This window comes from Paramacrobiotus metropolitanus, unplaced genomic scaffold (assembly GCF_019649055.1).
Source record: "Paramacrobiotus metropolitanus isolate TYO unplaced genomic scaffold, Prichtersi_v1.0 Parri_scaffold0000067, whole genome shotgun sequence".
Taxonomy (NCBI): domain Eukaryota; kingdom Metazoa; phylum Tardigrada; class Eutardigrada; order Parachela; family Macrobiotidae; genus Paramacrobiotus; species Paramacrobiotus metropolitanus.
This window is the reverse complement of record NW_026570287.1, coordinates 479,802-505,444: the sequence shown is the minus strand read 5'-3', so window position 1 is coordinate 505,444 and position 25,643 is coordinate 479,802. Positions and strand designations below refer to the sequence as shown.

The 25,643-nt window shown below is 41.2% G+C and overlaps 3 protein-coding genes and 1 long non-coding RNA gene across 6 annotated transcripts; 1 reads left to right on the top strand and 3 right to left on the bottom strand.

The window, feature by feature from the left end:
* Window positions 1–193: 193 nt before the first annotated feature.
* On the bottom strand, window positions 194–4,018 carry LOC129594317 (uncharacterized). The gene is made up of 8 exons (XM_055490959.1): window positions 3,785–4,018; window positions 3,581–3,602; window positions 3,239–3,334; window positions 2,767–3,162; window positions 2,129–2,473; window positions 1,535–2,049; window positions 1,065–1,212; window positions 194–1,005 (listed from the first exon to the last, which is right to left on the bottom strand). The coding sequence occupies exons 1-8, from the start codon at window positions 3,830–3,832 to the stop codon at window positions 581–583; spliced, it is 1,995 nt and encodes a 664-aa protein (XP_055346934.1). The 5' UTR covers window positions 3,833–4,018; the 3' UTR covers window positions 194–580.
* A 2,279-nt stretch (window positions 4,019–6,297) lies between these two features.
* LOC129594285 (aggrecan core protein-like) lies at window positions 6,298–12,066 on the bottom strand. Its single transcript, XM_055490915.1, has 17 exons — window positions 11,991–12,066; window positions 11,407–11,721; window positions 11,081–11,188; window positions 10,820–11,020; window positions 10,549–10,681; window positions 10,091–10,141; window positions 9,898–10,004; window positions 9,406–9,675; window positions 9,232–9,342; window positions 8,308–9,141; window positions 8,131–8,241; window positions 7,795–8,070; window positions 7,569–7,679; window positions 7,224–7,499; window positions 7,046–7,156; window positions 6,646–6,971; window positions 6,298–6,438 (listed from the first exon to the last, which is right to left on the bottom strand). The coding sequence occupies exons 1-16, from the start codon at window positions 12,064–12,066 to the stop codon at window positions 6,733–6,735; spliced, it is 3,330 nt and encodes a 1,109-aa protein (XP_055346890.1). The 3' UTR covers window positions 6,298–6,438; window positions 6,646–6,732.
* A 152-nt stretch (window positions 12,067–12,218) lies between these two features.
* Window positions 12,219–13,483, top strand: LOC129594321 (uncharacterized). The gene is made up of 2 exons (XR_008691183.1): window positions 12,219–12,425; window positions 12,775–13,483. It is a non-coding gene; the product is annotated as an uncharacterized LOC129594321 (long non-coding RNA).
* A 3,140-nt stretch (window positions 13,484–16,623) lies between these two features.
* On the bottom strand, window positions 16,624–25,594 carry LOC129594319 (uncharacterized). Of its 3 annotated transcripts, none has more exons than XM_055490962.1 (14): window positions 20,750–20,790; window positions 20,498–20,602; window positions 20,170–20,380; window positions 19,569–19,679; window positions 19,191–19,446; window positions 18,997–19,119; window positions 18,613–18,825; window positions 18,428–18,553; window positions 18,079–18,363; window positions 17,893–18,000; window positions 17,602–17,820; window positions 17,459–17,542; window positions 17,175–17,304; window positions 16,624–17,068 (listed from the first exon to the last, which is right to left on the bottom strand). In XM_055490962.1, the coding sequence occupies exons 5-13, from the start codon at window positions 19,432–19,434 to the stop codon at window positions 17,183–17,185; spliced, it is 1,524 nt and encodes a 507-aa protein (XP_055346937.1). In that variant the 5' UTR covers window positions 19,435–19,446; window positions 19,569–19,679; window positions 20,170–20,380; window positions 20,498–20,602; window positions 20,750–20,790; the 3' UTR covers window positions 16,624–17,068; window positions 17,175–17,182. The 3 variants fall into 3 exon arrangements, 2 of the variants coding, with proteins under 2 accessions (XP_055346937.1, XP_055346936.1); XM_055490961.1 differs by having other exon boundaries at window positions 19,569–19,676; XR_008691182.1 differs by lacking the exons at window positions 16,624–17,068; window positions 17,175–17,304; window positions 17,459–17,542; ... (3 more) ...; window positions 18,428–18,553; window positions 18,613–18,825 and adding exons at window positions 21,127–21,246; window positions 22,253–22,495; window positions 22,586–22,693; ... (2 more) ...; window positions 23,588–23,675; window positions 25,442–25,594 and having other exon boundaries at window positions 19,569–19,676; window positions 20,750–21,060.
* Between the last annotated feature and the right edge of the window lie 49 nt (window positions 25,595–25,643).

The following is a 25,643-nucleotide window of genomic DNA, read 5'->3' as shown; positions in this document are numbered from 1 at the left end:
AGAAATTACTGTTAACTTCGTATATCTGTTAAAGAACACTGAAAATATGTTTGTGTATTAGCGAAAAATATAGATAGGGACTATTTCAGTACCTTGTATGTTCAGTTCAGTGCATGTGCGTCATAATAATTAAATTTTACAGTTATCGCATGTGCTTTGCATTAGTACCCATAAATTTCACTGTATTTATTTCAATTAAATTTATTGTGTTTCTTACTGCAATGTAGTTCCACGCTTCAAACTGCATGCAATAAGTTTTTGACCAGATCGCAAAAGCGTAGAAGGAAGTACTGCAAAGCCATTCAAAAATTTGTTCGCGGTTAATTGTTTTAAGTAATTAAACATTTTAAGCAGCGCTTCTTAATTTCGGTGACTCAGATCTACACTGCTGCCATCGACAGCGGTTAATTTGATTAAATGTTGATGGAAACTTTTCTGAACGGCCAGTTCATCCAGAATTCCTTTGGCCGCAATAAAGACGATGTAAGATAACTGATGCCGTTGTTGGCGTTTTGTTTTGCCTCCCATACTCAAAATGTGGTGGCTAATACTGTCTTCGTATACGATCACTTCGACGGCTTCAGCTTCGACCGCCTGTAAATATCACATATGAAGTTTTACTCAAATTCGTCTTACTATTTTGCTTAACCTGCTTTTTTGTACGTATAAGTACATTCAAATACAGTACAGTACCTAAAGCGTTGATCCACAGCTGCTGTAAATTGGCTACGAACACATTTTGCTCCTCGGGATCAGAATATGTGAGAGGATAGGTGTCCTTAATAACCAAGAAGTTGTACGGAGAGGGCAAAAGACCGGCGCCATTATTCTTTTGCCCTGGGGGAACCGGTCGTGCGCGCTCAAAATTAGTTTTGAGCCGGTTGAGATCCAAGTGCGCATCACTGGAAAGAATTACCACGACATACTGGATGGTGTGGATTTTGCTGTCAGTCGAAGATACAGCATCGTCATATAAAACAATTTGAGCAAATTCCGTGCGGTTCCCTAAACAACTTTGAATTTTAAAGACGGTAACAAAGTTGTTATTTTCATTTCTAGCTCACCGATCGTTTTATGCCATGCGTGGTCTATTTTGTCCATAAACAGGGTCAGATCACTGGGATCGCGAAGAGTAATGCGAAATAGATCCGTTATTAAATATACGTTGAGGTAAACCGTTCGGTATGTCGATTCCGTTGTGTCGCTATCATCCTACAATTAAAATTAATTTTTTCAACTTGTGTTGTACTCTAAAGCTTACCGTACCTGGAGAATTTATGCCAATAAATGACTGTGCATGTACAGTACTAACTGAGCAATATAAACCGTCTGCAGCAGGAAAAGGAAGCGTAAACGTATACCCTAGGTGTTTCAGTGCATAATTAAATATATCATCAGCATCATTTACCCGAAACACTAAAAATTAATTCGCTTAGATTTAAATTTTGTTTGTAATGACAAAAAATTTATAATAAATTTTTTGCATATTCGAAGTAAATAAAGCGATTTTCTTCGCTCATGATTAATCGCTGACCTGTACGTTGGTTGCTGATCCCGCTGACCACTGCGGCTTTGCCTTGCCATTACTGCCAATTTGATTGTTTGTGCTGCCCTGCAACCACGATTTGGACTGTTCCATTTTATTCGATACAGAGCTGTCGAACTCCGGATCATCTTCGACTGGACTGGATGCCGTGGTTGTTGTCGTAGTGGGCTGGGTCCGGGGTCCTTTGGGCTTAATGGCTCCATTGGGAAGGGGATTGCTTTTAACCATAACCGGCACTTGACGGACGGGTTTATTCGAAGCCGGCGTTGTGCCGGTCACAATGACGTTCTGCGCTAACGTCGGCTCGTTCTTGTAAGCGGATGCCGAATAGGTGGGTCCGCGAATATTCGGTATGAGTTTGACGAATTCACCACGAAGGTCACCGAACTTCCAGGGTCCTTTCAATGTGGAGGTAAATGTAATTAAATAGCTAATGATTAGCGCCTCTTGTACACCGGATGTTTTGCGCTTCGGTAGAATTTTAACATTCCACGCATCCGAACCTTAGAAACACGTTAGTATTTATTATACGTAATTGAGTACGTACAGCTGCATGCTGCAAAAAATCGAAATATTTTCTACCTAATACTTTCATCCAGTTTTTCCGAATATCTTCCATAGCACTCTGATAATCTTGCTCTGATTTCATATTGTACTTCAGTACAATGGTATCGTAGAAGCCAAAAGAGCGCACGCCATTATCGCCAAACGGTCTGATTTCCGGTTGGGGATCACTTGTAGAACGAGAAATCAATTTCGAGATCTTTGCACCATTGAGACTGTTGAGAAAGTTGTCGATGACCTTTTTAGAATTCACCTTCTCGTCGTGCAGAATATTCACAGCGTACGTGATCTGGTGCGATCCATCAAAATTCACAATGTCCTGCGTTATTACTAGATCAACAATAGGTCTGTGCGAACTGAAATCTGCAATGAAATAAATCAGGCAAATAAACTTCGATTAACAACAACAAAAAATCAGTAAACTGGTCAACGTGCCAACGCTTATAAGAAAGCGCTAAGCCATCAACGCTTTTTCAGAATTGCAATTTTATAAACCATAATCTTTCACAAGATTAGCAAAAGTAAATGCGCTTAATTTCAGTTTGTACTATCAATGAAAAATAGTAGAAATGGCTGTGTTAACTTTAAAATATTTTTTCTCGTCCGGAATTAAAAATTGATCTTCATTTGTACGAGCTGTAAAGTTGCAGTTGTACCTGATATGGCTTCCAACCAGGTTGTGCGAATATTATCGAAAACATCATTTCTTTCTGCTGCGTCATTCCAGCCTTCAATCGTCACTACGTCATAGATAATAAAAGATTTCTTTCCGGTTTCAATTACAGCGGATGTGCGCGGTGTTTTAATAGTATCCAAAACTGTCAGCATCGTTTTCGAAGCAGAAGACACCGCGATATTTGCCTGTTGGTCCAGTGTTATATCAACTTGCTGAGAAATAAAAGGCAGCAGTTGTTGAATTTGCGCATGACCCGATGTCACGTCGGTTGCAGTAATGGATAAATCAACTGCATTTATTCTCGGAAGATCATCTTGAGCATCGTCCATTGCTTTTCTTGAACTAATGCTAATTTTGAGGTTCTGTAGTTCCGTATCTTCAGTAAAATGTTATTAAACATTTTGCGTAAAGAACTAAGTGGACAACGATACAACAGCCAAAATAAAGCTTACCTAATAAATAAGCATATATTTGTCGAATGAAGTCGGTGCTGTTATTCAGCGTGTCATTGGTGGCATATTGTAAGATCACAGTCTCCTTTAAATCACCTTTAAACAAAACAAAAACGAAAATTTAACATAATTGTGATATGGTCAGGATCATGTAATGGATCAGGCTAATAACTACTCTGGTGCTGTTAATTGCTGGAGCAGTTATCACAATTCAGGCGGTCAGAATGGGTAATATAATTATTATTTAAAAAGTTGAAGTTTAAAAAATTATAAAAATTCCGATTGCCCAAATTTTTATTACTTTTTGTAATACTTTTCTGCACCTATGTGTTATTTAATTACCTGTTGCGGACAACGATAACACCTGAAAATAGCGAACATTTTTAATTGTAAGATATATATCAAGCAGTTTGCTCAAATTGTCAATATAAGTAGTTGTGTACATTGCCCATGACTCAAACTTGGTTTTATTGAGGAATATACTAAGTGACTGCCTTCTGCGTTCAAAATGCAAGAATTACGCGGTGTTCAGAAGCATTTACTGACCTGCAGACATGCAATCAAAATTAAAACAATTAGTCCCAAAATTCCCATTGTGCACTAATGTCACCGATATTGTCGGCACGGTTAAAATTATTTCATGTGCAGCAGGAATTGTACAGAATATACGGGAATTCTGGTGTGTACAACTGCTACTAAATTTTATATCTTAAGAAGATGTTCCATGCCAGTAAACCGAAAAGTACATCCTCGTAATATTTATTGTTGTTCTTGAGTACGTTGCCTTCAGGTTTAAAGAATCCACGTTGTAAAGTATACGATGGGATTATTGAACTTTCACTTTTACCTTTGCGGAAACAGCGATCACCACTTGCCTTAAGATATACAAGACTAATTATCGTGTACCATTGCCAAGATTTTGCAATATTGTTGTGGCACGTTGTAATTAAGTAGTTGTCGCATCAGTAAATATAACTGCTTTCGAAGTGAATAAACATTCTACCACTATATATGTGTAGCAAAATTTAAATTAAATGCTGATTTTAATTACAGTAGGTAAATCGGCTTACCTTTCACTTGCAAACGATAATATGTTTACTGAAATATGTACAGTGACACACCCATGTAAGCGAAGAAATAGTGCCATTTGGTGAAAAAAATTTCTAACAAACTTAAATATATGAATAATCTTTGATAATAAAAAAAGTGTACGTCAAAGAATACATACTTTGTTTAACGGCTTTTTTATAATATTACATCATTTTATAACGAACTTTGTTTGCGATTGTTTCCTGATTCCTTGATAATTTACATATAACCTGGTTGCAATGCTTATAAGCAACATATGGCAGACTGAATTTTTTGTTTTGCGGGCGATGAATATACAGATATATATTTTACAGCTGTATATGCTGCTTCCTGTATCGATTAACGGTTGTGTCGTTATTTTCATAGGTCACTTTATCACACAGTCGGAATTCAGTCAAACGTCCAGGCAGGCATATATATAGAATACAGCAAGTGGAAAAAATGCATAACGGTCCAACTAGACTGATTCATAAATTAATAGCATCCATAAATTTTGTAGGTACAGCCCGTCACCATTCCAAGACTTAATAAAACAATATTAGTAAAGGGAATTTTTAATTAATACGCAGTTAAATCCTTTTTTTGTCAAGCGCATTCATGGTCAATCTGAGCAATTGTATATATAGCGCTTATTTTCCAAAGACCTTATCTACGATGTTTCCAAAAAGTCCTTTCTTAGGCGGCGGCTTCTGATTATTGCTTGAACTGGAATCATCGGACCCTGTAAAATAATACACAGAATTTACATTACTTATTGGTAAACACGACATTATCTTTTAAAGGCGATAACCGAGCAAGTATTGAAAGTTTTGTCCGCACAGATATCCTCTTTAAACCTACCACATTCGTCAACGATAGGTTTTACGCTCGTTATTCGGTATTGCTTTAGAACTTTAAAAGTGTATTAATATGAAATTATTCATTTAATTTTTTTATAATGAGATGAATCCAGTTGTAAGTCAGCTTACCGGTGTTATCGATAGTCGCCGACACCTCAGCCTCCTCAGTGGAAGGCGCCGCCGATGCCGAACCTCCGGCAAGCGTAAATTCCACGCCGCCCAAATGGGAATCAATGACTTCCCGTTCGAATACCTTGGACACTTGACCCACGTTGAATCCTTCGCGCGTCGATCCTGTCAGATGGTACCAGACTTTGTTGACCGGCTTTCCGCCCTGATCGGCCGGCAGTGTGCCCACGTTCAGTTGTTCACGAATAAAGGCAATGTTGAGACTGGTCACCACGTAAGCATCTACAAAAATATGAGAATGAAAACTGCTTCTTTTAGTTATATATTGTCTGCCAATTTTTATGCTTACTCAAGGCGTTGTTCCAGTTAACTTTGAGGCGCTGCAGGAAATTGTCCCGGATGGCAGCATTATCGTACGACAGGTAGACGACCAGCTGGACGTCAAAATTTCCGGGTGCTGTTTAAAGTTCAAATCGAAAAGTTTAGATAATTCATAACTTGATTATTATTATCCATATAAATTATGCATCCAAAGATGCTCTCCATAACAATACGCAAGTGTTACACTTACGAATATCCTTGTTGTTTCGGACGTTTTCGCTTTCAGCAAAGTTACCGCCTGCAATCAACAAACTAAATCAAACAAGTACCAGATAAAATGAAAATTTTTCTCTGCAAGCGAAGTGTTATCTGAAACGCAAGCATACGTACAAAGTTTAGACTAGATCGTCGAAAACAGTACGTCAAGCATTAAAATTAATTTTGACATCAAATTTCGATTCCATAATGGATATTCTACTTTACATAAGCCATGGTGTGGAAGAATGTCTTACGCCAATAACAACGATACTCGCTGTGACAAGTTTCTGGAAAACAAACAATTACGTCACTACGTACCTTCACCATTATCCGGTGCAACTGTAACTTCGGCGCTGACTTCCGTGCTGCTCTCGCCTCCCTCATCGGTAACAACACCGGTGATATGTGCGGAAATAATAACGCCGGCAAATTCAGCGGCATTGGCGGTCACATCGAAGGACGTGGTGCTCGTGCCGGTAATGGTGAAGGTAATGGTAAAGGCACTTCCGCTTGGCACTCGGGAGCCGACATTGATCTTCACGTTGGTAGCACCATACATCGAGCCTATCGATGACAAACAAAATCATGGCAAAATATTTAGATTTGTCCATACACTCATAACTCATTTTAAACGTATAAACGTATATAAACGTATATACGTCGATAAATGATATAGATAAAGTTTATATTGTATAAACACCTATACAGTATGGATGCGTATATGAGTGTATCACAGAAGAAGAAACCACAGTGTGTAACTACAAAGTTTACCGTATGTCTTAATCCAGAGCTGCAGGATGCTCTGCATAATGGTGTCGAGTTCGGCATCGGTCGTGAAGGTAACCTTTACGGTACCGGTCACGGTAAAGAGTTGCCACCAGCACTGGCTTCCGTAGAAGCGCCTTCACCGCCTTCCACAACAATGCCAGTAATACCGGCGCCGTTGATCAGAGCGGTCCATTCGCCCTGGATGGTGTCAGTGGGCACGGTGGTGCTGCTGGAGCCGGTAATGGTGTAAGAGATGGTGAATCCACCGCTAGCGGTTGGCTGTTTAGATGTGATCTTAATGGTAACATCTCCGATTCCGTAGGTCGAGCCTATTTACAGAAAATCATGGGCTCTTGATGACAATATGCAGCTGTTAAGCACTTGCATTCAAAAGGTCACTAACCGTATTGTTTGATCCACAGGTCCAGGATGGCCTTGATCAGGGTGGTCAAGTCAGCATTGGATGTTACTGTCACCGTGACGGTGCTGCTGAAGGTGAAGCTATTGTCACCTCCTAAAGCGAACGAGTACTGTGTAAATATCCCGCTAATTTCACTAGGTCGGACATATTTCGCGCGTACCCGATCCGCCACCGTTGCCTTTCACCGAAATCTCGCCTTCACCGCTTCCTTCACCACCACCGTTGCCTTCTGTGGTGATAGTACCAGTACCAATAACCACGCCATTAATGCCGGCGTTATCGATGAAACCATTCCATTCTCCCTTAATGGTATCGATAGTGACGGTGGTACTGCTGCTGCCGGTAATTTCGTACGAAATGATGAAGCCAGATCCAGTGGGATTTGGTACTTTGGATGTGATCTTAATGGTAATGCTTCCGATGCCGTAGGTTGATCCTAGAATCAGAGAATGCAAAACGCCGGATGGTTCGCTTGTTTCGATTTAATTAACGATTCAAAATGTACCGTATTTCTCGATCCACAGATTCAGAATGGCTTGGAGAAGAGTGCGTAAATCAGCGTCAGTGGTAACCGTGACAGTGATTTTGCCAGTGAGATCAAATTTATTGTCACCACCTACAGAAACAGCCGATTATAACCAGTTATGTTTAACCACGTACAGTCGGTACAAATAAATATATACAGGTATATAATTTATGTACATTTATGGACATATATATGTAATCATTACCTGAACCGCCACCATTGCCTTCGATGCTAATTTCGCCTTCGCCGCCACCTTCGCCTGTGTTGCCACCCTCGATGGTGATAGTGCCGGTACCAATAACCACTCCATCAATGCCCGAGTTATCGATGATGCCATTCCATTCTCCCTTAATGGTGTCGATGGTGACGGTGGTGCTGCTGCTGCCGGTAATTTCGTACGAGATAATCCAGCCCGATCCGGTGGGATTTGGTACTTTGGACGTGATCTTAATGGAAATATTCCCGATACCATAGATCGAACCTAGAATTGTGAATGTAATAATACATGTGGTACTTAACTGGAATAGGATTAAACTATTACCGTATTTCTGGATCCATAAATTAAGAATGGCCTGGAGGAAAGCGCGCAAGTCGGCATCAGTGGTAATGGTGACCGTGATTTTACCAGTAAGATCGAATGTCTTGTCGCCACCTGCAAAGATTCCATGATGACCGTCATAAGTTTTAAATATATTTTTATATGCGAATTTTTATGTACCTTCGCCGCCACCATTGCCGTTAATAGTAATTTCGCCACCACCGCCTGGAGTGCTTCCACCCTCTTCGTTGCTGTTAGGCGGAGTCGGAGAGCCTGCATCTGTTCCGGGAGTGGTGTCTTCGCCACCCGGGGCCGGAGTTTCTTCACCGCCAGGAGTAGCCGGTGTTGTCGTGTCTTCGCCACCCGGGGCGGGCGTCTCTTCGCCACCTGGAGTAGCAGGAGTTGTGGTGTCTTCACCTCCAGGAGCGGGGGTCTCCTCACCACCTGGAGTAGCCGGTGTCGTGGTGTCTTCACCGCCCGGGGCGGGAGTCTCTTCGCCGCCAGGAGTAGCCGGTGTTGTCGTGTCTTCGCCACCCGGGGCGGGCGTCTCTTCGCCACCTGGAGTAGCAGGAGTGGTGTCTTCACCGCCCGGGGCGGGGGTCTCTTCGCCGCCAGGAGTGGCAGGGGTTGTGGTGTCTTCTCCGCCCGGGGCGGGGGTTACGTCGCCACCCGGGGTGGGAGTCTCCTCACCACCAGGAGTTGCCGGTGTCGTGGTATCTTCACCGCCCGGGGCGGGAGTCTCTTCGCCACCTGGAGTTGCCGGTGTTGTCGTGTCTTCGCCGGTTCCCGGGGTGGTGTCTTCGCCGGATACGGGGGTGCTGGTTTCGCCTTCCACCGTTATTCCGGGAATCTGGGAAGTTGTGATGGTAATGGTCCATTCGCCCTGGATTTTGTTAATGGTGACAACTTTGCTGCTGGATCCGGTGATGACGTAGGTGATGATCCATCCACCGCTGCCGTTGGAGACTTTGGATGTGATCTTGATGGAAATGTTACCGATGCCGTAGGTTGATCCTGGTAGCATAGGGATTTGAATTCAGTAATTTTCTTCTTTTAAGTAAGAAAAACTGGCTTTGAAATGCGAGTGCATAAAATTAAATTTACCGTATTTCTGGATCCACAGTTTCAGAATGGCTTGGATAAGTCCTCTCAAGTCGCTATCGCTCGTTACGGTGACGGTAACTTTACCGGTGTAAGTGAACGTGTTTTTGCCGCCTATCGACATTTGTATGAGCTTGGGGAATCTGTACATCGCCATTGGACAAATTCTGACTCTACCTGGTCCACCGCCGTTGTCAGTGACTGTAATTTCTCCGCTTCCTTCACCACTTCCATTACCACCGTCGGTAACACTGCTTCCACCACCAATAACTATTCCGGTGATTTTCGAACTGGAAACTGTAGTCTGGAATTCGTTGCTGATTACGTTGATATTGATGGTCACGCTGCTGGTGCCGGTGATGGTATATGTGACGTCATAGGTTCCTTTGCCGGTAGGACGAGAACTGCTCACCACGATCTTGACATTGGTTGCTCCGTATCGAGAACCTAATCATCAGCAGCTGTCATTAATTTTTTTAATTTATAGGGATTTGCCACTGCCGAAATGACTGCGTGAGAGTTAAACTTATGTAAGCAAAATAATTTACTGCTACGAAAAAAATCGAGTTATGAAGTGCCAGCACGTGTACGGTATTTATTTCTCGCTGATTAATAAATGACTTCTAACCACAAAGTAATAATTGTTACGATGGAGTTCTTTTAATTTACCATATTTCTGGATCCAGAGTTTAAGAATGGCCTGCAGAATTCGATCCAACTCAGATTTCACGTTGTACTTAACGGTGACATGGCCGTAATTGTGAAAGAAGTAGGACCTAAACAAATTTGACATTACAAGATGAGAGTTTTATTAGTATACGAGTATCGGCATTTCGATAAAAGCGATGAAGTCAGCTCTTACCGCCGACAATTCCAGTTCCACCGTTGGGAAGAAGCCCGGTAGCGGATGAACCTTCAATCTGTTCAATGCCGGGGATGTGTGCGCCCTGGAGAAGTGAGATGAAAGCGTTGATCATGGCCTGAATGTCGATGTCAGCGCCGGTGATGCCGGTGATCTGGAAGGTCACGTGGTGAGTACGGGGACCGCGGCCACTGTCGGTTTCGCGGGTAACGCTGGATTTCTCATCGGTGAATTTGTTCGGGAACCCTGGAACAAAAATATCTACGTTAGACAATTCATCGCATATGGCTGTTATCAAAAAAGCGTCGAGGCGATGGATATAACAGCACAGTCCGGGTGCAAAAGGCAATAAGAGAATACGCAATTTCAAAGCGGCATTTTTGAACGAGCTGCATTGACCAAATTTTGCGACAGCTGTATGGATGAGCAGTCAAATGAGTACAAAATAAAATATTTACTCCATAAACTGTAAGCTCTGCATACCGAAGTTAGACATCCACAGGTTCAAGATGGTCTGGAGCAGATTGTCGCGTTCGCTGGGAGAACCATATGAGAACAGTCCGTCAATGGTAATGGTCCACTGCAGACGACCTTCAACGAAAAAATACATGAGTTAATATTAAATCCAAAATGAAGTCCCTAACGGCAGTTCGCTGTCAATAGTTCCAGTACGTTGTTTAAATAAATTTTTTGATCCAATGAAGCACGCCAGATCTTCAATTCAATTACCTGAAATGGTGCCGGTAACAACTCCGTTGATGTGTGCATTGGCAATAATTGTCAAGAAGTCGGTGATGTTGGATGTGACATCGACCGTTGACGTGCTGGTGCCGGTAATGGTGAAGGTAACGGTGTAGCCGCCGCTACCATTGGGGACTTTCGATGCAACATTGATTTTGACCTTTCCACTGTCCACTCCAAACTGTGAGCCTGCCGACCAAATTGTTACGATTATGTGCGTTCCAGTTGTGGGCGATCATTTTCGATTACCGTATGTCTTAATCCAGAGGCTCAGGATTTGCTGCAGAATCTGATTCAGTTGGCTGTCGGAAGTGAAAGTGATGGTAACAGTGCCGCGGATAGTGAAAGGATTTCCTCCTACAAGGATACGCCGAATACAGAAGAAAGTAATCAGGGTGTGAAGGGAGAAATATCATTAAGAATCGTAAGAATTAATATTATACTATTATTTTCTACTATTTGGAATTAAGAAATGAGTTATTAAGAATTATTGCGAACTATTAAAATTATTAACAGAATTATTGAGATAGAAGCCTTAAGATAAAAAGAAGAAGCCATGCAATTGCACTGCATACCAGCTCCACCGCCGTTGACGTTAATATTAACGTTGTTGTTGGTGTTAGTATTATCACCACCGTTCGAATTATCGCCACCGTTGACCGTGACTTCCGTTGACGTTTCAACGGACGCATCCGTGGACGTGGTTTCGAAGGAAATGCCGGGAATGTTGGCGCCCTGGATGGTCGTGATGAATTCGGTGGAAATGCTGCTAGAGTCGATCTGATCGCTACTGTCACCGGTGATGTGGAACGTCAATAGTTTCATGCCGGGCAGACCGGATCCGGCTTCGGAATCGACAGCGATCTTCAGGTTGGACAGTCCATGGCTAGCTGCACAATTAACAATTAACGAAAAATTATCATAAGCCACGATAAGTATTTAAAATATAAAGCTTTTGTTTTCTTATGAGAATTCAGTTATTAATCGGCAATTACAGTAAGTTTTCTGGAAGAGGGCGAGTATCTGCTGCAACAGGCTGTCGCGCTCAGCGTTGGATGTATACGCAAAATTAGCCTGGACTTGGATGGTAAAGCTGTAGATAGCTAAAATAAAAATTGTTTGTTATTGTACAGCACAAACGTATGCACAAGAGTAATACTTTTGTGACTCTGCCAGACACCCAACTGCCTTGCAGAATTTTTGGCTGTCCGACAAACCGCATGAATATAATTCATTGAGATTTTAATAGCAAAAGCCGAAATGACTTGCCAAAAGTTAAAAACTGTTTGTGACCGCAGTTTCAAGGTCAGTTCATTAGTCATCTCTTGACTAGCGATTTTAAGTGACTGGTGCTTTATTAGCCCATTAAGAGTCAGAAAATTTACGACCCAAGAAGTATTTCGTTGTTGGATAATAATAAGCTCTGAACAATACCTAGACAGCACTTTGAACATGTTGTATATTACCGTAGACAACGCTGTATTTTTCACGTGTCGGGGAAATGCTACCGCCATTGATTGACAAAGCCTTCCGTCAAACATATGTTTGCCACCCTTTCGCTTTCAGCATTTTTTCTGCCCAACCCATTTGTATAGTAAGGTCACCGTTACTGTACTGCGCATCTGAAACTGTCTAACAATAATACCGCTGCATAATGTCGCAGAAAATTTGGAATATGCATCAGCATCGGTGCAGTAACTGAAAACTTTTATGCTTTCACATTAAACCTATCGCTTTTTGGCATAGATAAAATTTTTTAAAGTTTTGACAAATCTGTGATCTAAACTTTATCCCCTTTAGAAAATACAGCGTATGTTTCTCTTTTTAAAATATGATTATTTATAACATATCTATTCAGCAAAACTTTTCAGTTCCTAATTATTTTGTCGATATATATACATACGCCGGGTGAAATAGCATGTTCTACCGTAATGTTTCTTCAGAAATCGGAACGCCTCTAGTGTAAAAATTATTTAACACACCTGGAACAGTGCCGCAGCACACAGGACGAGGAGCACGGAAACCATGGTCACCACAAGCGGGAATTCTTAGCTTCCGTTCCTACGAGTCAGGCGCACCACCACAATCACAGTCGATCCTCCACCACCGCCGAGTTCCGTTGACAGGACAACGAAAACAACAGCTGAGCATGAAATCAAGCACTAGAATCGCCACCCATACGGCTGGTTAGCCCTTTTATAGGGTGGATCGCTTCTTCCGCCTCGGGCGCCGACCATATACTCGTCGCCAGCCGCAGTAAAGAAGGTGCCTGGTGGCTGGTGCAACTTGCTTCTTTTGTGAGCATTATAACGCACTTTTTCAGAAAGCCTATAATGGCCTATTGACGGACATAAAAAAATATAGGCTTGGTTAAATCCCGATGTTGGCTAAAGTCTTAGTATTCTGAAAACTCTAATTAAAATTGTATATACATTGAATTACGCCATCTGTCTTGGGGCTATAGACTTTGCTGAGTAATACTCCTCATTTTATTTCATTTTGAATAATGCACAATTATCTAAACCACAAACTGTGATTTTATCGTTACTCTATTAATCCGGAGTGCAGTTCTGAAAATTTATCATGTTGCGAGTATAAACTTCTCTCCAGAATCTATGTACAAGTAGATTGCCAACAACATAAATATTATTGTTGCGTTTGTTTTGATTTATAATTACGGTGAGACTCTGCGACGTACTTTGTTGCTGGCTTCCTTTACAGTAAATATTATTCCTGCAGTTTGTATGTATACAGAATTATGTCCGCTAACATAAGATTATACCCGCAGATGTTTTGCACAACTTCTGTGAACTGTGAGCAAATGTGTATTTTGCAAAAAACATACGAGTTCGGCCTAATATAACGTGTTTGCAGAATTTGATAAGTTGCCGACTCTTGTTTTTTCCCCAGTTTTATTAATGCATTGTAGGTATAAGCGAAAAAGATACTATGAATTATCGATTAAATTATGTCATTTTTGCGTCAACTGTTTTAAGTGGCTGTCGAAGCCTAATGTAATAATATCATTATGTGGCATCCACTTCAGCATCCTTCAAATCGATCAGAAGGTACTGTAATTGTATTTGTATAAACATCTGAAATCAATATCGCATAATAATACACATGTTTTGTGCAGTCTGCCGATGTACTTTAGCACATTAATTTTAAGATTTATATATCTGTAGTATAGACTACAGACTACAGCTTATAAGCTTCTTTGCTACTTATGACGTGTCATTCGTTGAATTTTGTGCAACCACACCTGTTGCAGATCAATCATGTTTTTTTGGCATTCTTCTTTCGGCTTATTTTTTTACCTACAGTTGCATTCAGGAGTTTTTTCTAGCGACAGCGATCAATCTACCAATCATTCACAAATAAAAACAGCATTAGTGTACGTGGCTAATCAGCTGCGTGGCTTCCCAAGAAGCTTTCACTGCTGGCTAAGTATTATACCTGTGCAGCTGATCGTCTGAAGACCAGACATCGATGTCCATAAATGTAATAACAGATGATTTTGCATATGGGAAAGGTGACAATAAAAATGGAGCCCTTTCTTTGATCGGCAGTAAAAATATTACTGTACTCATCTGGACTGTCTGGACATGCTGAACCAAAACAAACACGATACATGCGTAGAAAACATTTTTAGTTGGTGCACATTTTTCCGGTGCAACTTTAGATTGTAATGTTACAAAACATTAATACCATTATACTTCGATATAATGTTCCACGAACAAAAGTATTTTAAAATCTAAATCGTTTTCAAGATCGTACTTACGTCGAAACAATATTTGCACTGCAAAGCTGTAAAGAAAAAAGCTGAGACTTGCGCCTTTTCCGTAAATATATAGGCAGTAATAAAAATGTCTAGCTATGTATTCTGCCTGCCAGACATGCACACGTTACAGTAGAGATATGTACATAAATCTGCATGTACAATACAGGAGCTACTTATTTATACGAATATGATCCAGAATGGATGGCCGTGTCCAATTTACTTGATAATGCCAAATATAGAAGTTACGAAAGGTTAAAAAGTTTGGCGACTGTCTCTAACATATGCAACTAGTACTACTGTTAATTATAATTTTCGAGTATTACAGTATAAGCAATAAAGCAAATAATTCGAATAAGCACTAAAGGATGACGCTCATTTGTCCAACAGCGCGGAGTCTGGAAAACTACTATTTGACACTGCTTCGTAATGCATCCTTCACAATGGATTTCACCCTTTATTATTATTTGCACATCAACTGCTTTGCCATCCTAAAAGCTAGATTCCTTCATCTTCTGCGTATCCTTAAATATTATGACGCTATATTAATGGTGAACGGCGAATTTTTATTACAAAGAGCAGGTATACAATTATTGCGCTTCTATATATATGTTACATTATAAATGTACATGTAAAACAAGCGCGCACCTCTCGGTAATACGGTTAAAAGGAAGAAGTGCACTCAATGGCAATGTTTTACCAAATTAACCAGGATCACGCAAAAATCACACCAGGGATATGGGCCTCGAAAAGATTTGTTCTGAAGTTGTCCCGTGCGTCGTCCATATCGATTGTGTCCTGACTATTGCCGACCACATCGTACGAAACCAGATTAGCTGATCCATCCTGGCGTTCCCCAGTAATGTGCAGTTTGCCGTCGGATATCCTATATGGCCCTGACATTTTCAAGCGTTAAGAAACCACTATAAAGTGTGACTAGCCCAAGCAGCAGATAGTGATTTAGCTGAAATCGAAGGAGAAAGCAGGCGTGCTGACGTAGTACATTAAAAAACATCATTACTTTTGGTTCTGAATAACTTTTTACAAAGGTCACTTCCATGCAACAGTGGCACAGCAGTTTCCGAGTGATTGTGGAAAACTGCGTGTAACACGAGTATCACCATGTGGTACCGCTGCAGATAAGTATCTTCGAAATATTTGAACTTACAAATTGCGGACAACCATGCAGCCAGAATTTGATTGAGCAGCGTATCCCGTTCGCCAGTCGAATCATAAAGTAATTTCGCTGTACTGGAGATTCTATAAGAAGTACAATATGTGCCGGTCATTAGGGTGATAAAGAGGACAAGAAGCATCATTGTGAAGAACTCTGTTCGAGTGAAATATTTTGACGACAGGGAAATCCGTCGGTATTCAGGCAGCTTAACTAGTCAAAAGGTGTTTACTTCCACAATACTCTAAGGTGGAAGCGTTGCATATCAAGCAAGAAAATTTAAAACTTTCAATGCGGAAGTTCAAAAATGATCGGCACATTATTTGTGTATCGGTAAAACCACATTCAAAATTGATGAATATTTTGTTCTCACCACACCCGCATTCATTGTATGATTTATAATAGACTTGCAAGAGCGCGTTCGACCGTCCGTTGCCATGAATCTGTAAAGTTCATTACGTACATTTAAAAAATTCTCATTTGACATTACGCGGGCGTGGTGACTAGTGCGAGGACTTCGTTCTCGCTTCTTTAATTTAGGAACCGGTCACGTGTGCAATTTGGCATCATGAAGAATGCGTTAATATCTTGCAAACTAAATGTATAATCGTAATTCTAACGGTATCTAATAAACTAAAACTCAAAATTTGCCAAACGTAATAATACCACAATAGCACCTATAACGGTTTGTGCGCTGATCCAATTCCGCGCATTAGAGTAACGATTGACTTCTCGAGACAAATGAAGATGAACGAGAATTTACACCTTGCTGCTTGCTGTATGTTAGGGTATATTGCGGCATTAGCTGATCGTTGGGGCACTTTACGACATCAAAAGTACTAACCGGCTCTGTTTAATTCATAAAACAATGGCAGTGGATTTTGGATTAGAATTTTGGAATACGATTTAGATTTGAAAAGTCAAGACCATCACCATCTACCGTAGGCATCCAGCGACACTGCCTACACAAGTAACTGCATTTCAAGATCTACGAGTCTCATTAAAATTTAAAAGCATAGCAAGAAAAGAAGAGACAGAAAAGTCGTAAAAAGGCCATGTTCAAACTATTGAAAACACCACTGCGTAAAACACACTGTGAAGATTAAGCATACTGAATGCCGGTCAAATGGGATTCGATCAGGGTGGTTTTGAAGGTATTACGGGCTTCCGTCCAGGTTAATCGGAAGAGCACTGATGCCGGTGATGACGTACGACACCAATTTAGTGGGAGCGCTGCCACTTTCGCCGGTCATCTTGATCTTTACATCCGACACTTGGTAGCTCCCTAAGGTCATCCAAATCGATTAGTACAACGTAAGCTTTTAATATAAAAGTCGTTGTATTGCATGCTGCATGGTTGAAAATTCAATTCAAGTTTGCTCTATACGTACAGATAGCATTACGCCACTGAACCAAAGATCTGGTTCAAGAAGGTGTCACGCTGTTGAGTAGTTTTATAGGTCAGTTTGACAGTGCCGGGAATACTGAATGCGCCACCGCCGCCACCGAGCATGGTTCCGACTAAAAGAAAAGGAAATTGAAAGTTCAAAGTTCACGGTGCAACGTTGGATTTATACGGACATATATGAGCTAAATACATATGCCATAGGAAAAGTTTTTAAAAAGTCGTACAGCAATAAAAATAAATAACTGGTTGCGAAATAATTTTCCTTACCATTTCCTTCGGGTGTCTGAGATTGCGATGAGGATCCGCCAGCATTGGCATTGCCTTGAGCGCCAGCGCCACCGACAGATGATCCTACAAATAAAAAAAGAATATACAGAAACCCAGACAGATAACCTTTTGGACACTCTTACCACCACCAAGCGTGAATTCAACACCGCCAAGATGCGCATCCACGACTGTTTGTTCGAAGATTTTGGAGACAACGGCGGTGTTGAAGGACAGAACAGTGCCTCCTGTAAGACGATACCAAACTTTGTTGACTGGGCCACCACCCAGATCAAGCGGCAGTGTTCCGACGTTCAACGTGTCCTTGACAAAGCTGATCTTCAAACCGGTCACTTGGTAGTCATCTGAAAGAAGGAATTTTTCACATAATATTATTGTGTGTTTTTGACGTTGGTGTCTCGAATGTAAAGTCTTACTCAAGGTATTTCGCCAAATAACTAGTAATCGCTGGAGGAAATTGTCTCGCTCAGCCGCCGAGCGGTAGGACAGGTATACGGTTAAGGTCACATCGAAGTTTCCGGGCGCTGTATTGCGAGAATTAAATTTACACAGCTATACAACTTACAAGTAACTGAATTAATTTTCATTTGCGCGTCACTTACGGATGTCCTTTCCGTTCTGTTGGTTTTCGCTAATGGCGAAATTGCCACCGTTGTTGCCACTGTTGTTACCGCCGTTGTTGTCCGTGCTACCACCGCCAACCGTCAGGGAAACGCCGATAATTTTACCAGCGGCAATGAGTTTATTAAATTCGGCGTTATTTTGATCGACATCAATAGGCTGCACACTGGAGCCGGTAATGCGGTAGGTAACGGTGATATAGCCAGGATTAACGGAGCTGGAGGTCACCTGGACAATCTTCTGACCGCTGACGGTAAACAGCTTGCCTGATAAATATTGATTTTTTGGGTAAAGGCCACCAGTTAGCAAATAGGTCGCTGTAGTTCTTACTGTAGGTCTGGATCCATAATGCCAGAATCTTCTGCAGATATCCGTTGATGTCACCAACGTTGGATGTTTTGATAACTACAGTGTTGTCAATGGAAAATTGCTGGCCGTTGCCAGATGCCGAACCACCTTTAACATAACGAGTGCTGAATAATGTGGCGTGCCTTATATCACTTTTACGGTTTTACCTCCATTGTAATTAGAACTGCCGCCACCAGATACAGACACACCGGTGACCTTTCCATTGGCAATCAGCTGGTTGAATTCGGAGTTGTTCTGGTCGACGTCAATGGACTGCACACTGAAACCGGTGATGCGGTATGTGACCGTGATGGATCCCGGGTTGACAGAGCTAGCGGTGACCTGGATGATCTTCTGGCCATTGATGCTGAACAGCTTACCTAAGGTGGTCAACTTGTGATCAACAAACAACTTTAATTGTTGTGCCTACTACAGATCGCTGGATGTTGTGTTGCTAATTGGTTAAAAGCATTTAATTTCTTTGCGTGAATCATTCTAATAATTGCTAATAATTCTGATTAATTATTCTAAAAGAGAAATACGGGACATACTGTAGGTTTGAATCCACAAGGCGAGGATCTTTTGCAGATATGTATCAATGCTACCCAAGTTGGTAGTCTTGATGACAACGGTATTTTCAATGGTGAAGGGTTTGCCGTTACCGGTGGCACTACCTGAATATGAAAATCAGTATTCAAATCCGGATATGTTGACCTTAAAGTTATTCTAACATGGCTACCGTTACCTCCTCCATTAACATCATTGCCGCCCTCATTCGACGAACCCTGACCTCCACCGTTCACCAGAGCCACCACCATTGGGGATTTCGACACCATTGATGGCGTTGTTGCTGATGACGTTGTTGAAGCTGTTATCGGTGGTGTCAACCGGGGTTCCGCTGGTGCCGGTAATCTTGTAGGTGATGGTGAATTTTCCGTTTCCGGCTGGCTGTTTGCTGACGACCGTGATCTTGGCACCAGGAGACACATTCCAGGTTGTGGCTATAAAAGGTCATTGTGGTTTTTTACCATTTGAGATACTGCCTGATACTCGTACTAAATATCCAAATATTCAATATTTTGCTTTGTAATTACATTTATTACAAAGCGAAATCGGGACTTACAGTAGGTCTGGATCCAGAGCTGCAGGATCTGATTCAAAATGCTATCTAGTTCAGACTGAACCTTGAAGGAAATGACCAACTTGCCATTGAAGGTGAACGGCTGGTTGCCTGCTGACATTATAAATGTTGCACTAGTGTTAGCTAAATTATTTAATGTCTGTAGGTAACTACAGTAAAAATAAGTCCATTATTTAGAGGGCTATACGGACAATTATTTTGTCTTTTCTTTGAATAAAACATATAATATAGTGCTATACACTCGCTCCTCGCACAATATGTAAGTACAACCAGTGTCGTTTATACGATATTGTACCAGTGTCGTGCGTATGTAATCAGCTATACGTGCAAGTTCAACTACAACTAGTATATGATATTGTGCCATAATATTTAATATTAAACCGTAATAATTATTATAATATTACGGTTTGGTAATATTATGATTGTAGATATGTTTTCTTATACATCTACTGATGTACAATCAGTGTCTTGTATACGTTGAGTAGTAGAAGAATAGCTTGTATTGTACGCGACAGCTAGGTCGGCCAAAATTGTCACCAAATTGTAATATACATAGATATAGATATGTCCATATATTTTTTACCTCCACCGCCGTTAATTTGGCCACCACCGTTGCCGCCGTTATTAGGGACCTCAACATTAGGGATGTTGTTGTTTCCAATAATGCTGTTGAAGTCAGTCTGTGTGGTAGTAACAGGAGTATCGCTCGTGTAGGTGATCTTTATACGTGATGGTAAATTTTCCATTTCCGACAGGCTTTTTGCTGTCGACCGTAATCTTGGCGCCAGGGATTGCTGCAATGATAAAATTACGTATTTTTTCCAGTAATCTACCAAATTATTATTTCAGTAATCCACGCCCAGCAAAATTTCTTTAGCTATACTATATTCCAGTAAGGCCACCAGACTTACAGTAGGTCGTAATCCACAACTGCAAGATTTGGTTCAAAATCTTGTCAAGCTCTGCCTGGGTCTTGAAAGTAATGACCACGTTTCCGTTGAACACATTTTGGCCGCCTGCAAAGGTTCCGCTGTTAGTACTCAGCAGCACTTTCTTAAAATTTCACAAACTTATCACCGCCGGTCAGCATTATCGCGGTATCGCTCCTGGCCATGGCCATCGTTACAAGAATATCTGAACTAAATATATTTCCATCCTTTTACCTCCTCCATTGTAGCCATTTCCACCGCCATTAATATTCACACTGCCACCACCGTTGATAATCGTGCTTCCGCCACCGTTAATGGTGCTGCTGCTGCCACCATTATCCGGTCCAACCGGGGTCAGACTCTGCACGCCGACAATCTGTGCGCCTTGCAGGATGGGGATGAAAATGCCTGGATCAGGGACTGAATGTCGACATTGGGGCTGCTGGATCCGGTGATCTTGAAGACCAGCTGCCAAGTGCCGGGCATGGGACCAGATCCCTCAGAAACAACGGTGACCTTCTGATCCTTGAAGCCAGTTTGGCCGCCTGTAGTTATGACCAGTTAGGAAAAATGCCGCAGTAGTGATTGCTGGTACGTAATTATTAACGTACCAAAGTTTTTGGTCCACAGTGCCAAAATTTGTTGGAGGATCTTGTCGCGCGCAGCGCTGTTGGCATACTGGAAAACACCGCTGACTTCGACCTCCCAGTTGATAACACCTTTACCGGCAACTAAAATAAATTATTGTATTACGCTACAACAAGAGTTGTAAACCTATATTTTACGACCAAGATTTAATCTAGATATTTATAGCACTGTTTTTTAATTTGGCTGCGCTTACTTATAGAGGTGTACTTTGTTTATGATGCAAAATATATAAGGTGACCACTCCGTACACACCCTTTTACTCCGTACACAACCTTTTGCACTACCTTTCATTCCGTGCACATCCTTTTCGGGCACTACCTTTCATTCCGTGCACAACCTTTGACATTACCTTTCACTCGATACACTACCAATCCACGCTACCTTTCACTCGGTGCAAAGTTTTATATATATATGCACTTGTAATCTACGAGTATATTACAAAAGAAAAGCAGAAATCGATTTCTGTCTCCACGGATTCCAACTATATACTGTATATTGGAATAGAATTATCCAGATGCAGCCCCACGATCCGTAAAAGTCTTATGAAACGTTTACTGCAATAAGTACTTTTAAGCTCTTTGATAACTGTTATGTATATGTACTTATGGTAATCTGGAGTATTTTCTCTAAAACTTTTGCACTATGTCAATCTCAGAAAGCACTGTCCAAACCCTGTGAAGAAAAACCGGCACATAAGGGCGCAAAGAATTATTTTGTCCCGGGAATTCGATTTTGTAACTGCCGATGATGCTTTGAAATATGCAGCAATAACTGCTGTTGACGAAAAAACGGCAGTTCCGGAAATAACTTTGCTGTGAAAAAAGTTAAAAAAATAAAAGGTAGTGCACGCAGATAAAGGTAGTGCCGAATGGTTGTGTACGGAGTAGAAGGTAGTGCTCAAAAAGGTTGTGCACGGAAAGAAAGTAGTGCAAAAGGTTGTGTACAGAGTAAAAAGGTGTGAAAGGGTGTGTACGGAGTGGTCACCAATATATAAATGTAATTGACCTTGACATATTGTATGTTGCTGGTTACAGTGTGAGGTAACATGGAAAGCCAAAACGCTTTTCCTTAATTTTTATGAGAACTCACTTCCTCCGCCAATTGGGATACTGATAACACCGCCTCCAATTTGTTGGGTTTGCTGGGTCAGGGTAAGACCGGGAATGCTCGCACTGGATAAAACCTGGATAAACTGCTGACTGATAGAGTTCATATCGATGTTTCCGGATGCTTGACCGGTGATACGGAAGCTCAGGGTTTTGCCTCCAGGAATATTAACGGATGGAGTTTCAGATACAACGCTGACTTTCAGGTTTTTAAACCCTTGGCTGCCTAAAAGACAAGTCGAAAATATTAATTTTAAGTTTACAGAAAGTCTGTTCTCCCTTGTAACCGGCTTGAATTAATAAGATTGTTTCTTACCGAACTTGGACTGAAATAAGGCAAGAACTTGTTGAAGAATGCTGTCGCGTTGAGCACTGGAGGAATATTGAAGGTCAGCTTGGACATCGATGTTGACGGTGATGGTTCCTAAGAAAATGAATAAGCGTTGCAAGTCTAAATTAAAAATTTTCAGTTGCTAAATGCATTTGCATCTATTTGTAATGTGTTACTATTGGTATTGTTACGACATATTGTAACAACCTTTGTAGTATTTTTTATAAAAAATAATTATGCATAATTTGTGCACAATTATGCACAAACTTGTTACGATCAGTTTTTATCATTCAGCAGGGACCTGAATTTTTGTTAAAAACGGACACACATTAATTTTGTTAAAAATGTAACAGCGAACCACAATTCGGGTTCGAAGTGGAGTATCAACTAACGCTTACCGGCACCGCCTCCACCAATATTAAGCTGTCCGGATTGTCCCGAAGTACTGCCGCTGAGTGTAGTCTGCACACCTGGAATGTTAGCGCCTTGCAGAATGGTGGTAAACTGGGAAACAAGACTGTTGACATCGATGCCAGCCGGACTTTGGCCGGTGATCCTGAAGGAGACTTGCTTGTAGCCAGGAAATCCGGGGACAGCCTGTTCACCGACAAAGGTGACCTTTTCGTTGGACAGCTTGCTGGAAACTGTATAAAACGTTTTGATTTAAGAGCTGCTCTTTACCAAAGTTCACCTCTGCATTTTCTCATCGAAAATAACCACGTACCGTCGAAGCTTGATTTCCAGACGTTGAGAATTTGCTGGAGAATGCTGGAACGTTGTGCAACGCTGGTGTACTGGAAAAAGGCGGTGATATCGACCTGCCAACTGACGGTGCCTGTGTGTGCCATAAAAAAAATTACGGCACTGATAACATGACTCGAACAGTAACAGACATTGATCAGCTCAGGAATGCGTTTATCAAATCCATGAACAGTTATGGTTCTGTAACTGTTAACCTTTGTGGGACACCCTAACGTTATTTATTACCTGCCGAAAATCCTCCCATTCCACCCATGTTCTGGCTCATGCCGCCGAAGGACATTGTCTGCTGCATGGCAGCATTGGCGGACAGTGCCTAAAGGTCACGAGGTAATTATTAATTTGCGGGTACGCAAATTTGTACAATCTTTGATTCCATATAGCACAAAGTCTGCCATTCTGAAGCCTATTAAATAACAGGAATGTATACCGCACAGCCTATTTTACATTGAAGAACTACAGACAGTACAGAATAAGATGCATGGTCGCTTTGTAGTGACTTTTTCTTTTTGTATGAGATTTAAAGTTGGAGATTTCAGCAATGGTGTCCTAACCCGGTTCTATTCGCGAAAAAAGCGCCCATGTATTCTTCATCCAAAAGATGTCCTTTGGATGGGTGTTTTTTGAGTTTCAAAAAGCCATAATATAGTTCCGTAGACCAAGTATTTTAGATGAAAATGTACATAAAAAGGAGGCTCCATAAGTATTGAAACATGTTAAAGACGGCGTGTTGTTACTCCGACGATGTCTAGCACGTCAAAAAATTTTTCATAGAACCGTAAAACACGGGCTGTAAATTCACTTATTATTAATCGATGTAGGATCCTGATTATGAGCCTTTCTGGAAAAAAAATAGTCGAACAAAATTGCTTTTTTTAGCCGGTTTTGGGATAGAGTGACCGTCGATAACATGTCGACTGTCTTCAGGAATATCATCAAACGTTATTCGTTTCGGAGTTTGCTATATTCTCGAGTTCTAATCGCTTGCAGGTCTAAAAATACGGCCTCTATACTGTATTTTGTTTTATACGATATAGCGAGTTTTACGTTCATTACAAACTGGTTTTATGCATATGGCAATACTTTCTGTGGAATAATTACTGGCTCACTTTAGTTTTGGCACGGAAAACCTTGGTGGCTTATTTGGCAACGACTGTTCTGCATAGCTTGCCAGACAAGTCTCTGTACCATCGCGAAGACATTTTTTGTACTCGTGCATCACCGCCCACCATTGAGGTTTATGCCATTGTTGTCTGACATCCTTGACCGCGGTTTGGCAATTTCGAGCATAAATGCGAAAGTAATTAGTAAGTTTAAAACGCTCATATATATCTTCTGCCAGGTTTATTTGTTATAGAAAACCTGTTCCTGTATAAAAAACATCTCTGGGCTGCATGCACATCTCATACAGGCACTGGAGAAGTTACATATCAATAACACAGTCGTGAATACTAATATTTACCATCATCATATTTTTGGTTGGTCACTTTTATAATGTACGATAAAAGTGTTTGCACCACCAAATCCACATTGTAGATATACGTAGGTATCCGCTTGTGGAACAAACTTTGTCGGCATAAGTGTTCGCAATCGAAATGAGCGAGCCTGTTAATTATGGACCGCCGGAAGCTATTGTGGAAATGCAATATCTACATGCGTTTATGTACTATATATAGTAGTACACGGTAGACTTTGGTACATGTAAAGCAGTATTATCTACACGCTTGGGTGTGTAACAGCTGCGGAACATTTTAGGTGCGTAGACTGTAGCTGCAGAATTCAGGGCGGGTCATGCTGTTCTTTTAAAGCAAAGTTACAGACCGCAGCAAAATATTTCAAGGTCAATACACTAATTTATAGAGTATGTAGATACTTTTTTCAGCCAAGTGTGGCTCCCTCCTAGTCTAAATTCTTTAAGCTTGAAATAAGCGCTTGCAAATTAATTACAATTAATTTATTGTGCAGGTATCTTGCCAATGCAAGTTCGGAAATAGATAATAGATATTCTCAAAAAGTCAAAATTAGAAGTGCAAGACTTGGCGAAAGCACCGCTTAGAAAATCGTGGAGATGTACTTCCTTACCTGGACAGAAAGGACCGAAGCGACCAACGCGAGGATAAAAGACGCCATTGTGAAAAAGCGTCTCAACAGATACCGGCTCTAAAGTGAACTACTACCCCGACCACCCGTAAAACGATTCGATGATACGGCCCGTTGTATCCTTTTATACGGATGTTTCGGGATCGCCTGTGAAGCGTATAGTGTCAATCTTGCCTTGAAGGAA

What these genes read in the sequence shown, in the direction of transcription:
- LOC129594317 (XM_055490959.1), bottom strand. Translation starts at nt 3,832, where the DNA reads ATGGGAATTTTGGGACTAATTGTTTTAATTTTGATTGCATGTCTGCAG. An exon ending in TTTTGATTGCATGTCTGCAG is followed by an intron (nt 3,603 to 3,784) that starts GTCAGTAAATGC and finishes CGCTATTTTCAG; the next exon opens with GTGTTATCGTTGTCCGCAAC. An exon ending in CGCATGGCATAAAACGATCG is followed by an intron (nt 1,006 to 1,064) that starts GTGAGCTAGAAA and finishes AAAGTTGTTTAG; the next exon opens with GGAACCGCACGGAATTTGCT.
- LOC129594285 (XM_055490915.1), bottom strand. Translation starts at nt 12,066, where the DNA reads ATGAATTATATTCATGCGGTTTGTCGGACAGCCAAAAATTCTGCAAGG. An exon ending in CAGAGCTTACAGTTTATGGA is followed by an intron (nt 10,142 to 10,548) that starts GTAAATATTTTA and finishes AACAGATTGAAG; the next exon opens with GTTCATCCGCTACCGGGCTT. An exon ending in TTTATGGATCCAGAAATACG is followed by an intron (nt 8,071 to 8,130) that starts GTAATAGTTTAA and finishes TCACAATTCTAG; the next exon opens with GTTCGATCTATGGTATCGGG.
- LOC129594319 (XM_055490962.1), bottom strand. Translation starts at nt 19,434, where the DNA reads ATGTGTCTCCTGGTGCCAAGATCACGGTCGTCAGCAAACAGCCAGCCG. An exon ending in ATTATGGATCCAGACCTACA is followed by an intron (nt 18,364 to 18,427) that starts GTAAGAACTACA and finishes AATATTTATCAG; the next exon opens with GCAAGCTGTTTACCGTCAGC. An exon ending in TGAATTCACGCTTGGTGGTG is followed by an intron (nt 17,543 to 17,601) that starts GTAAGAGTGTCC and finishes TTTTATTTGTAG; the next exon opens with GATCATCTGTCGGTGGCGCT.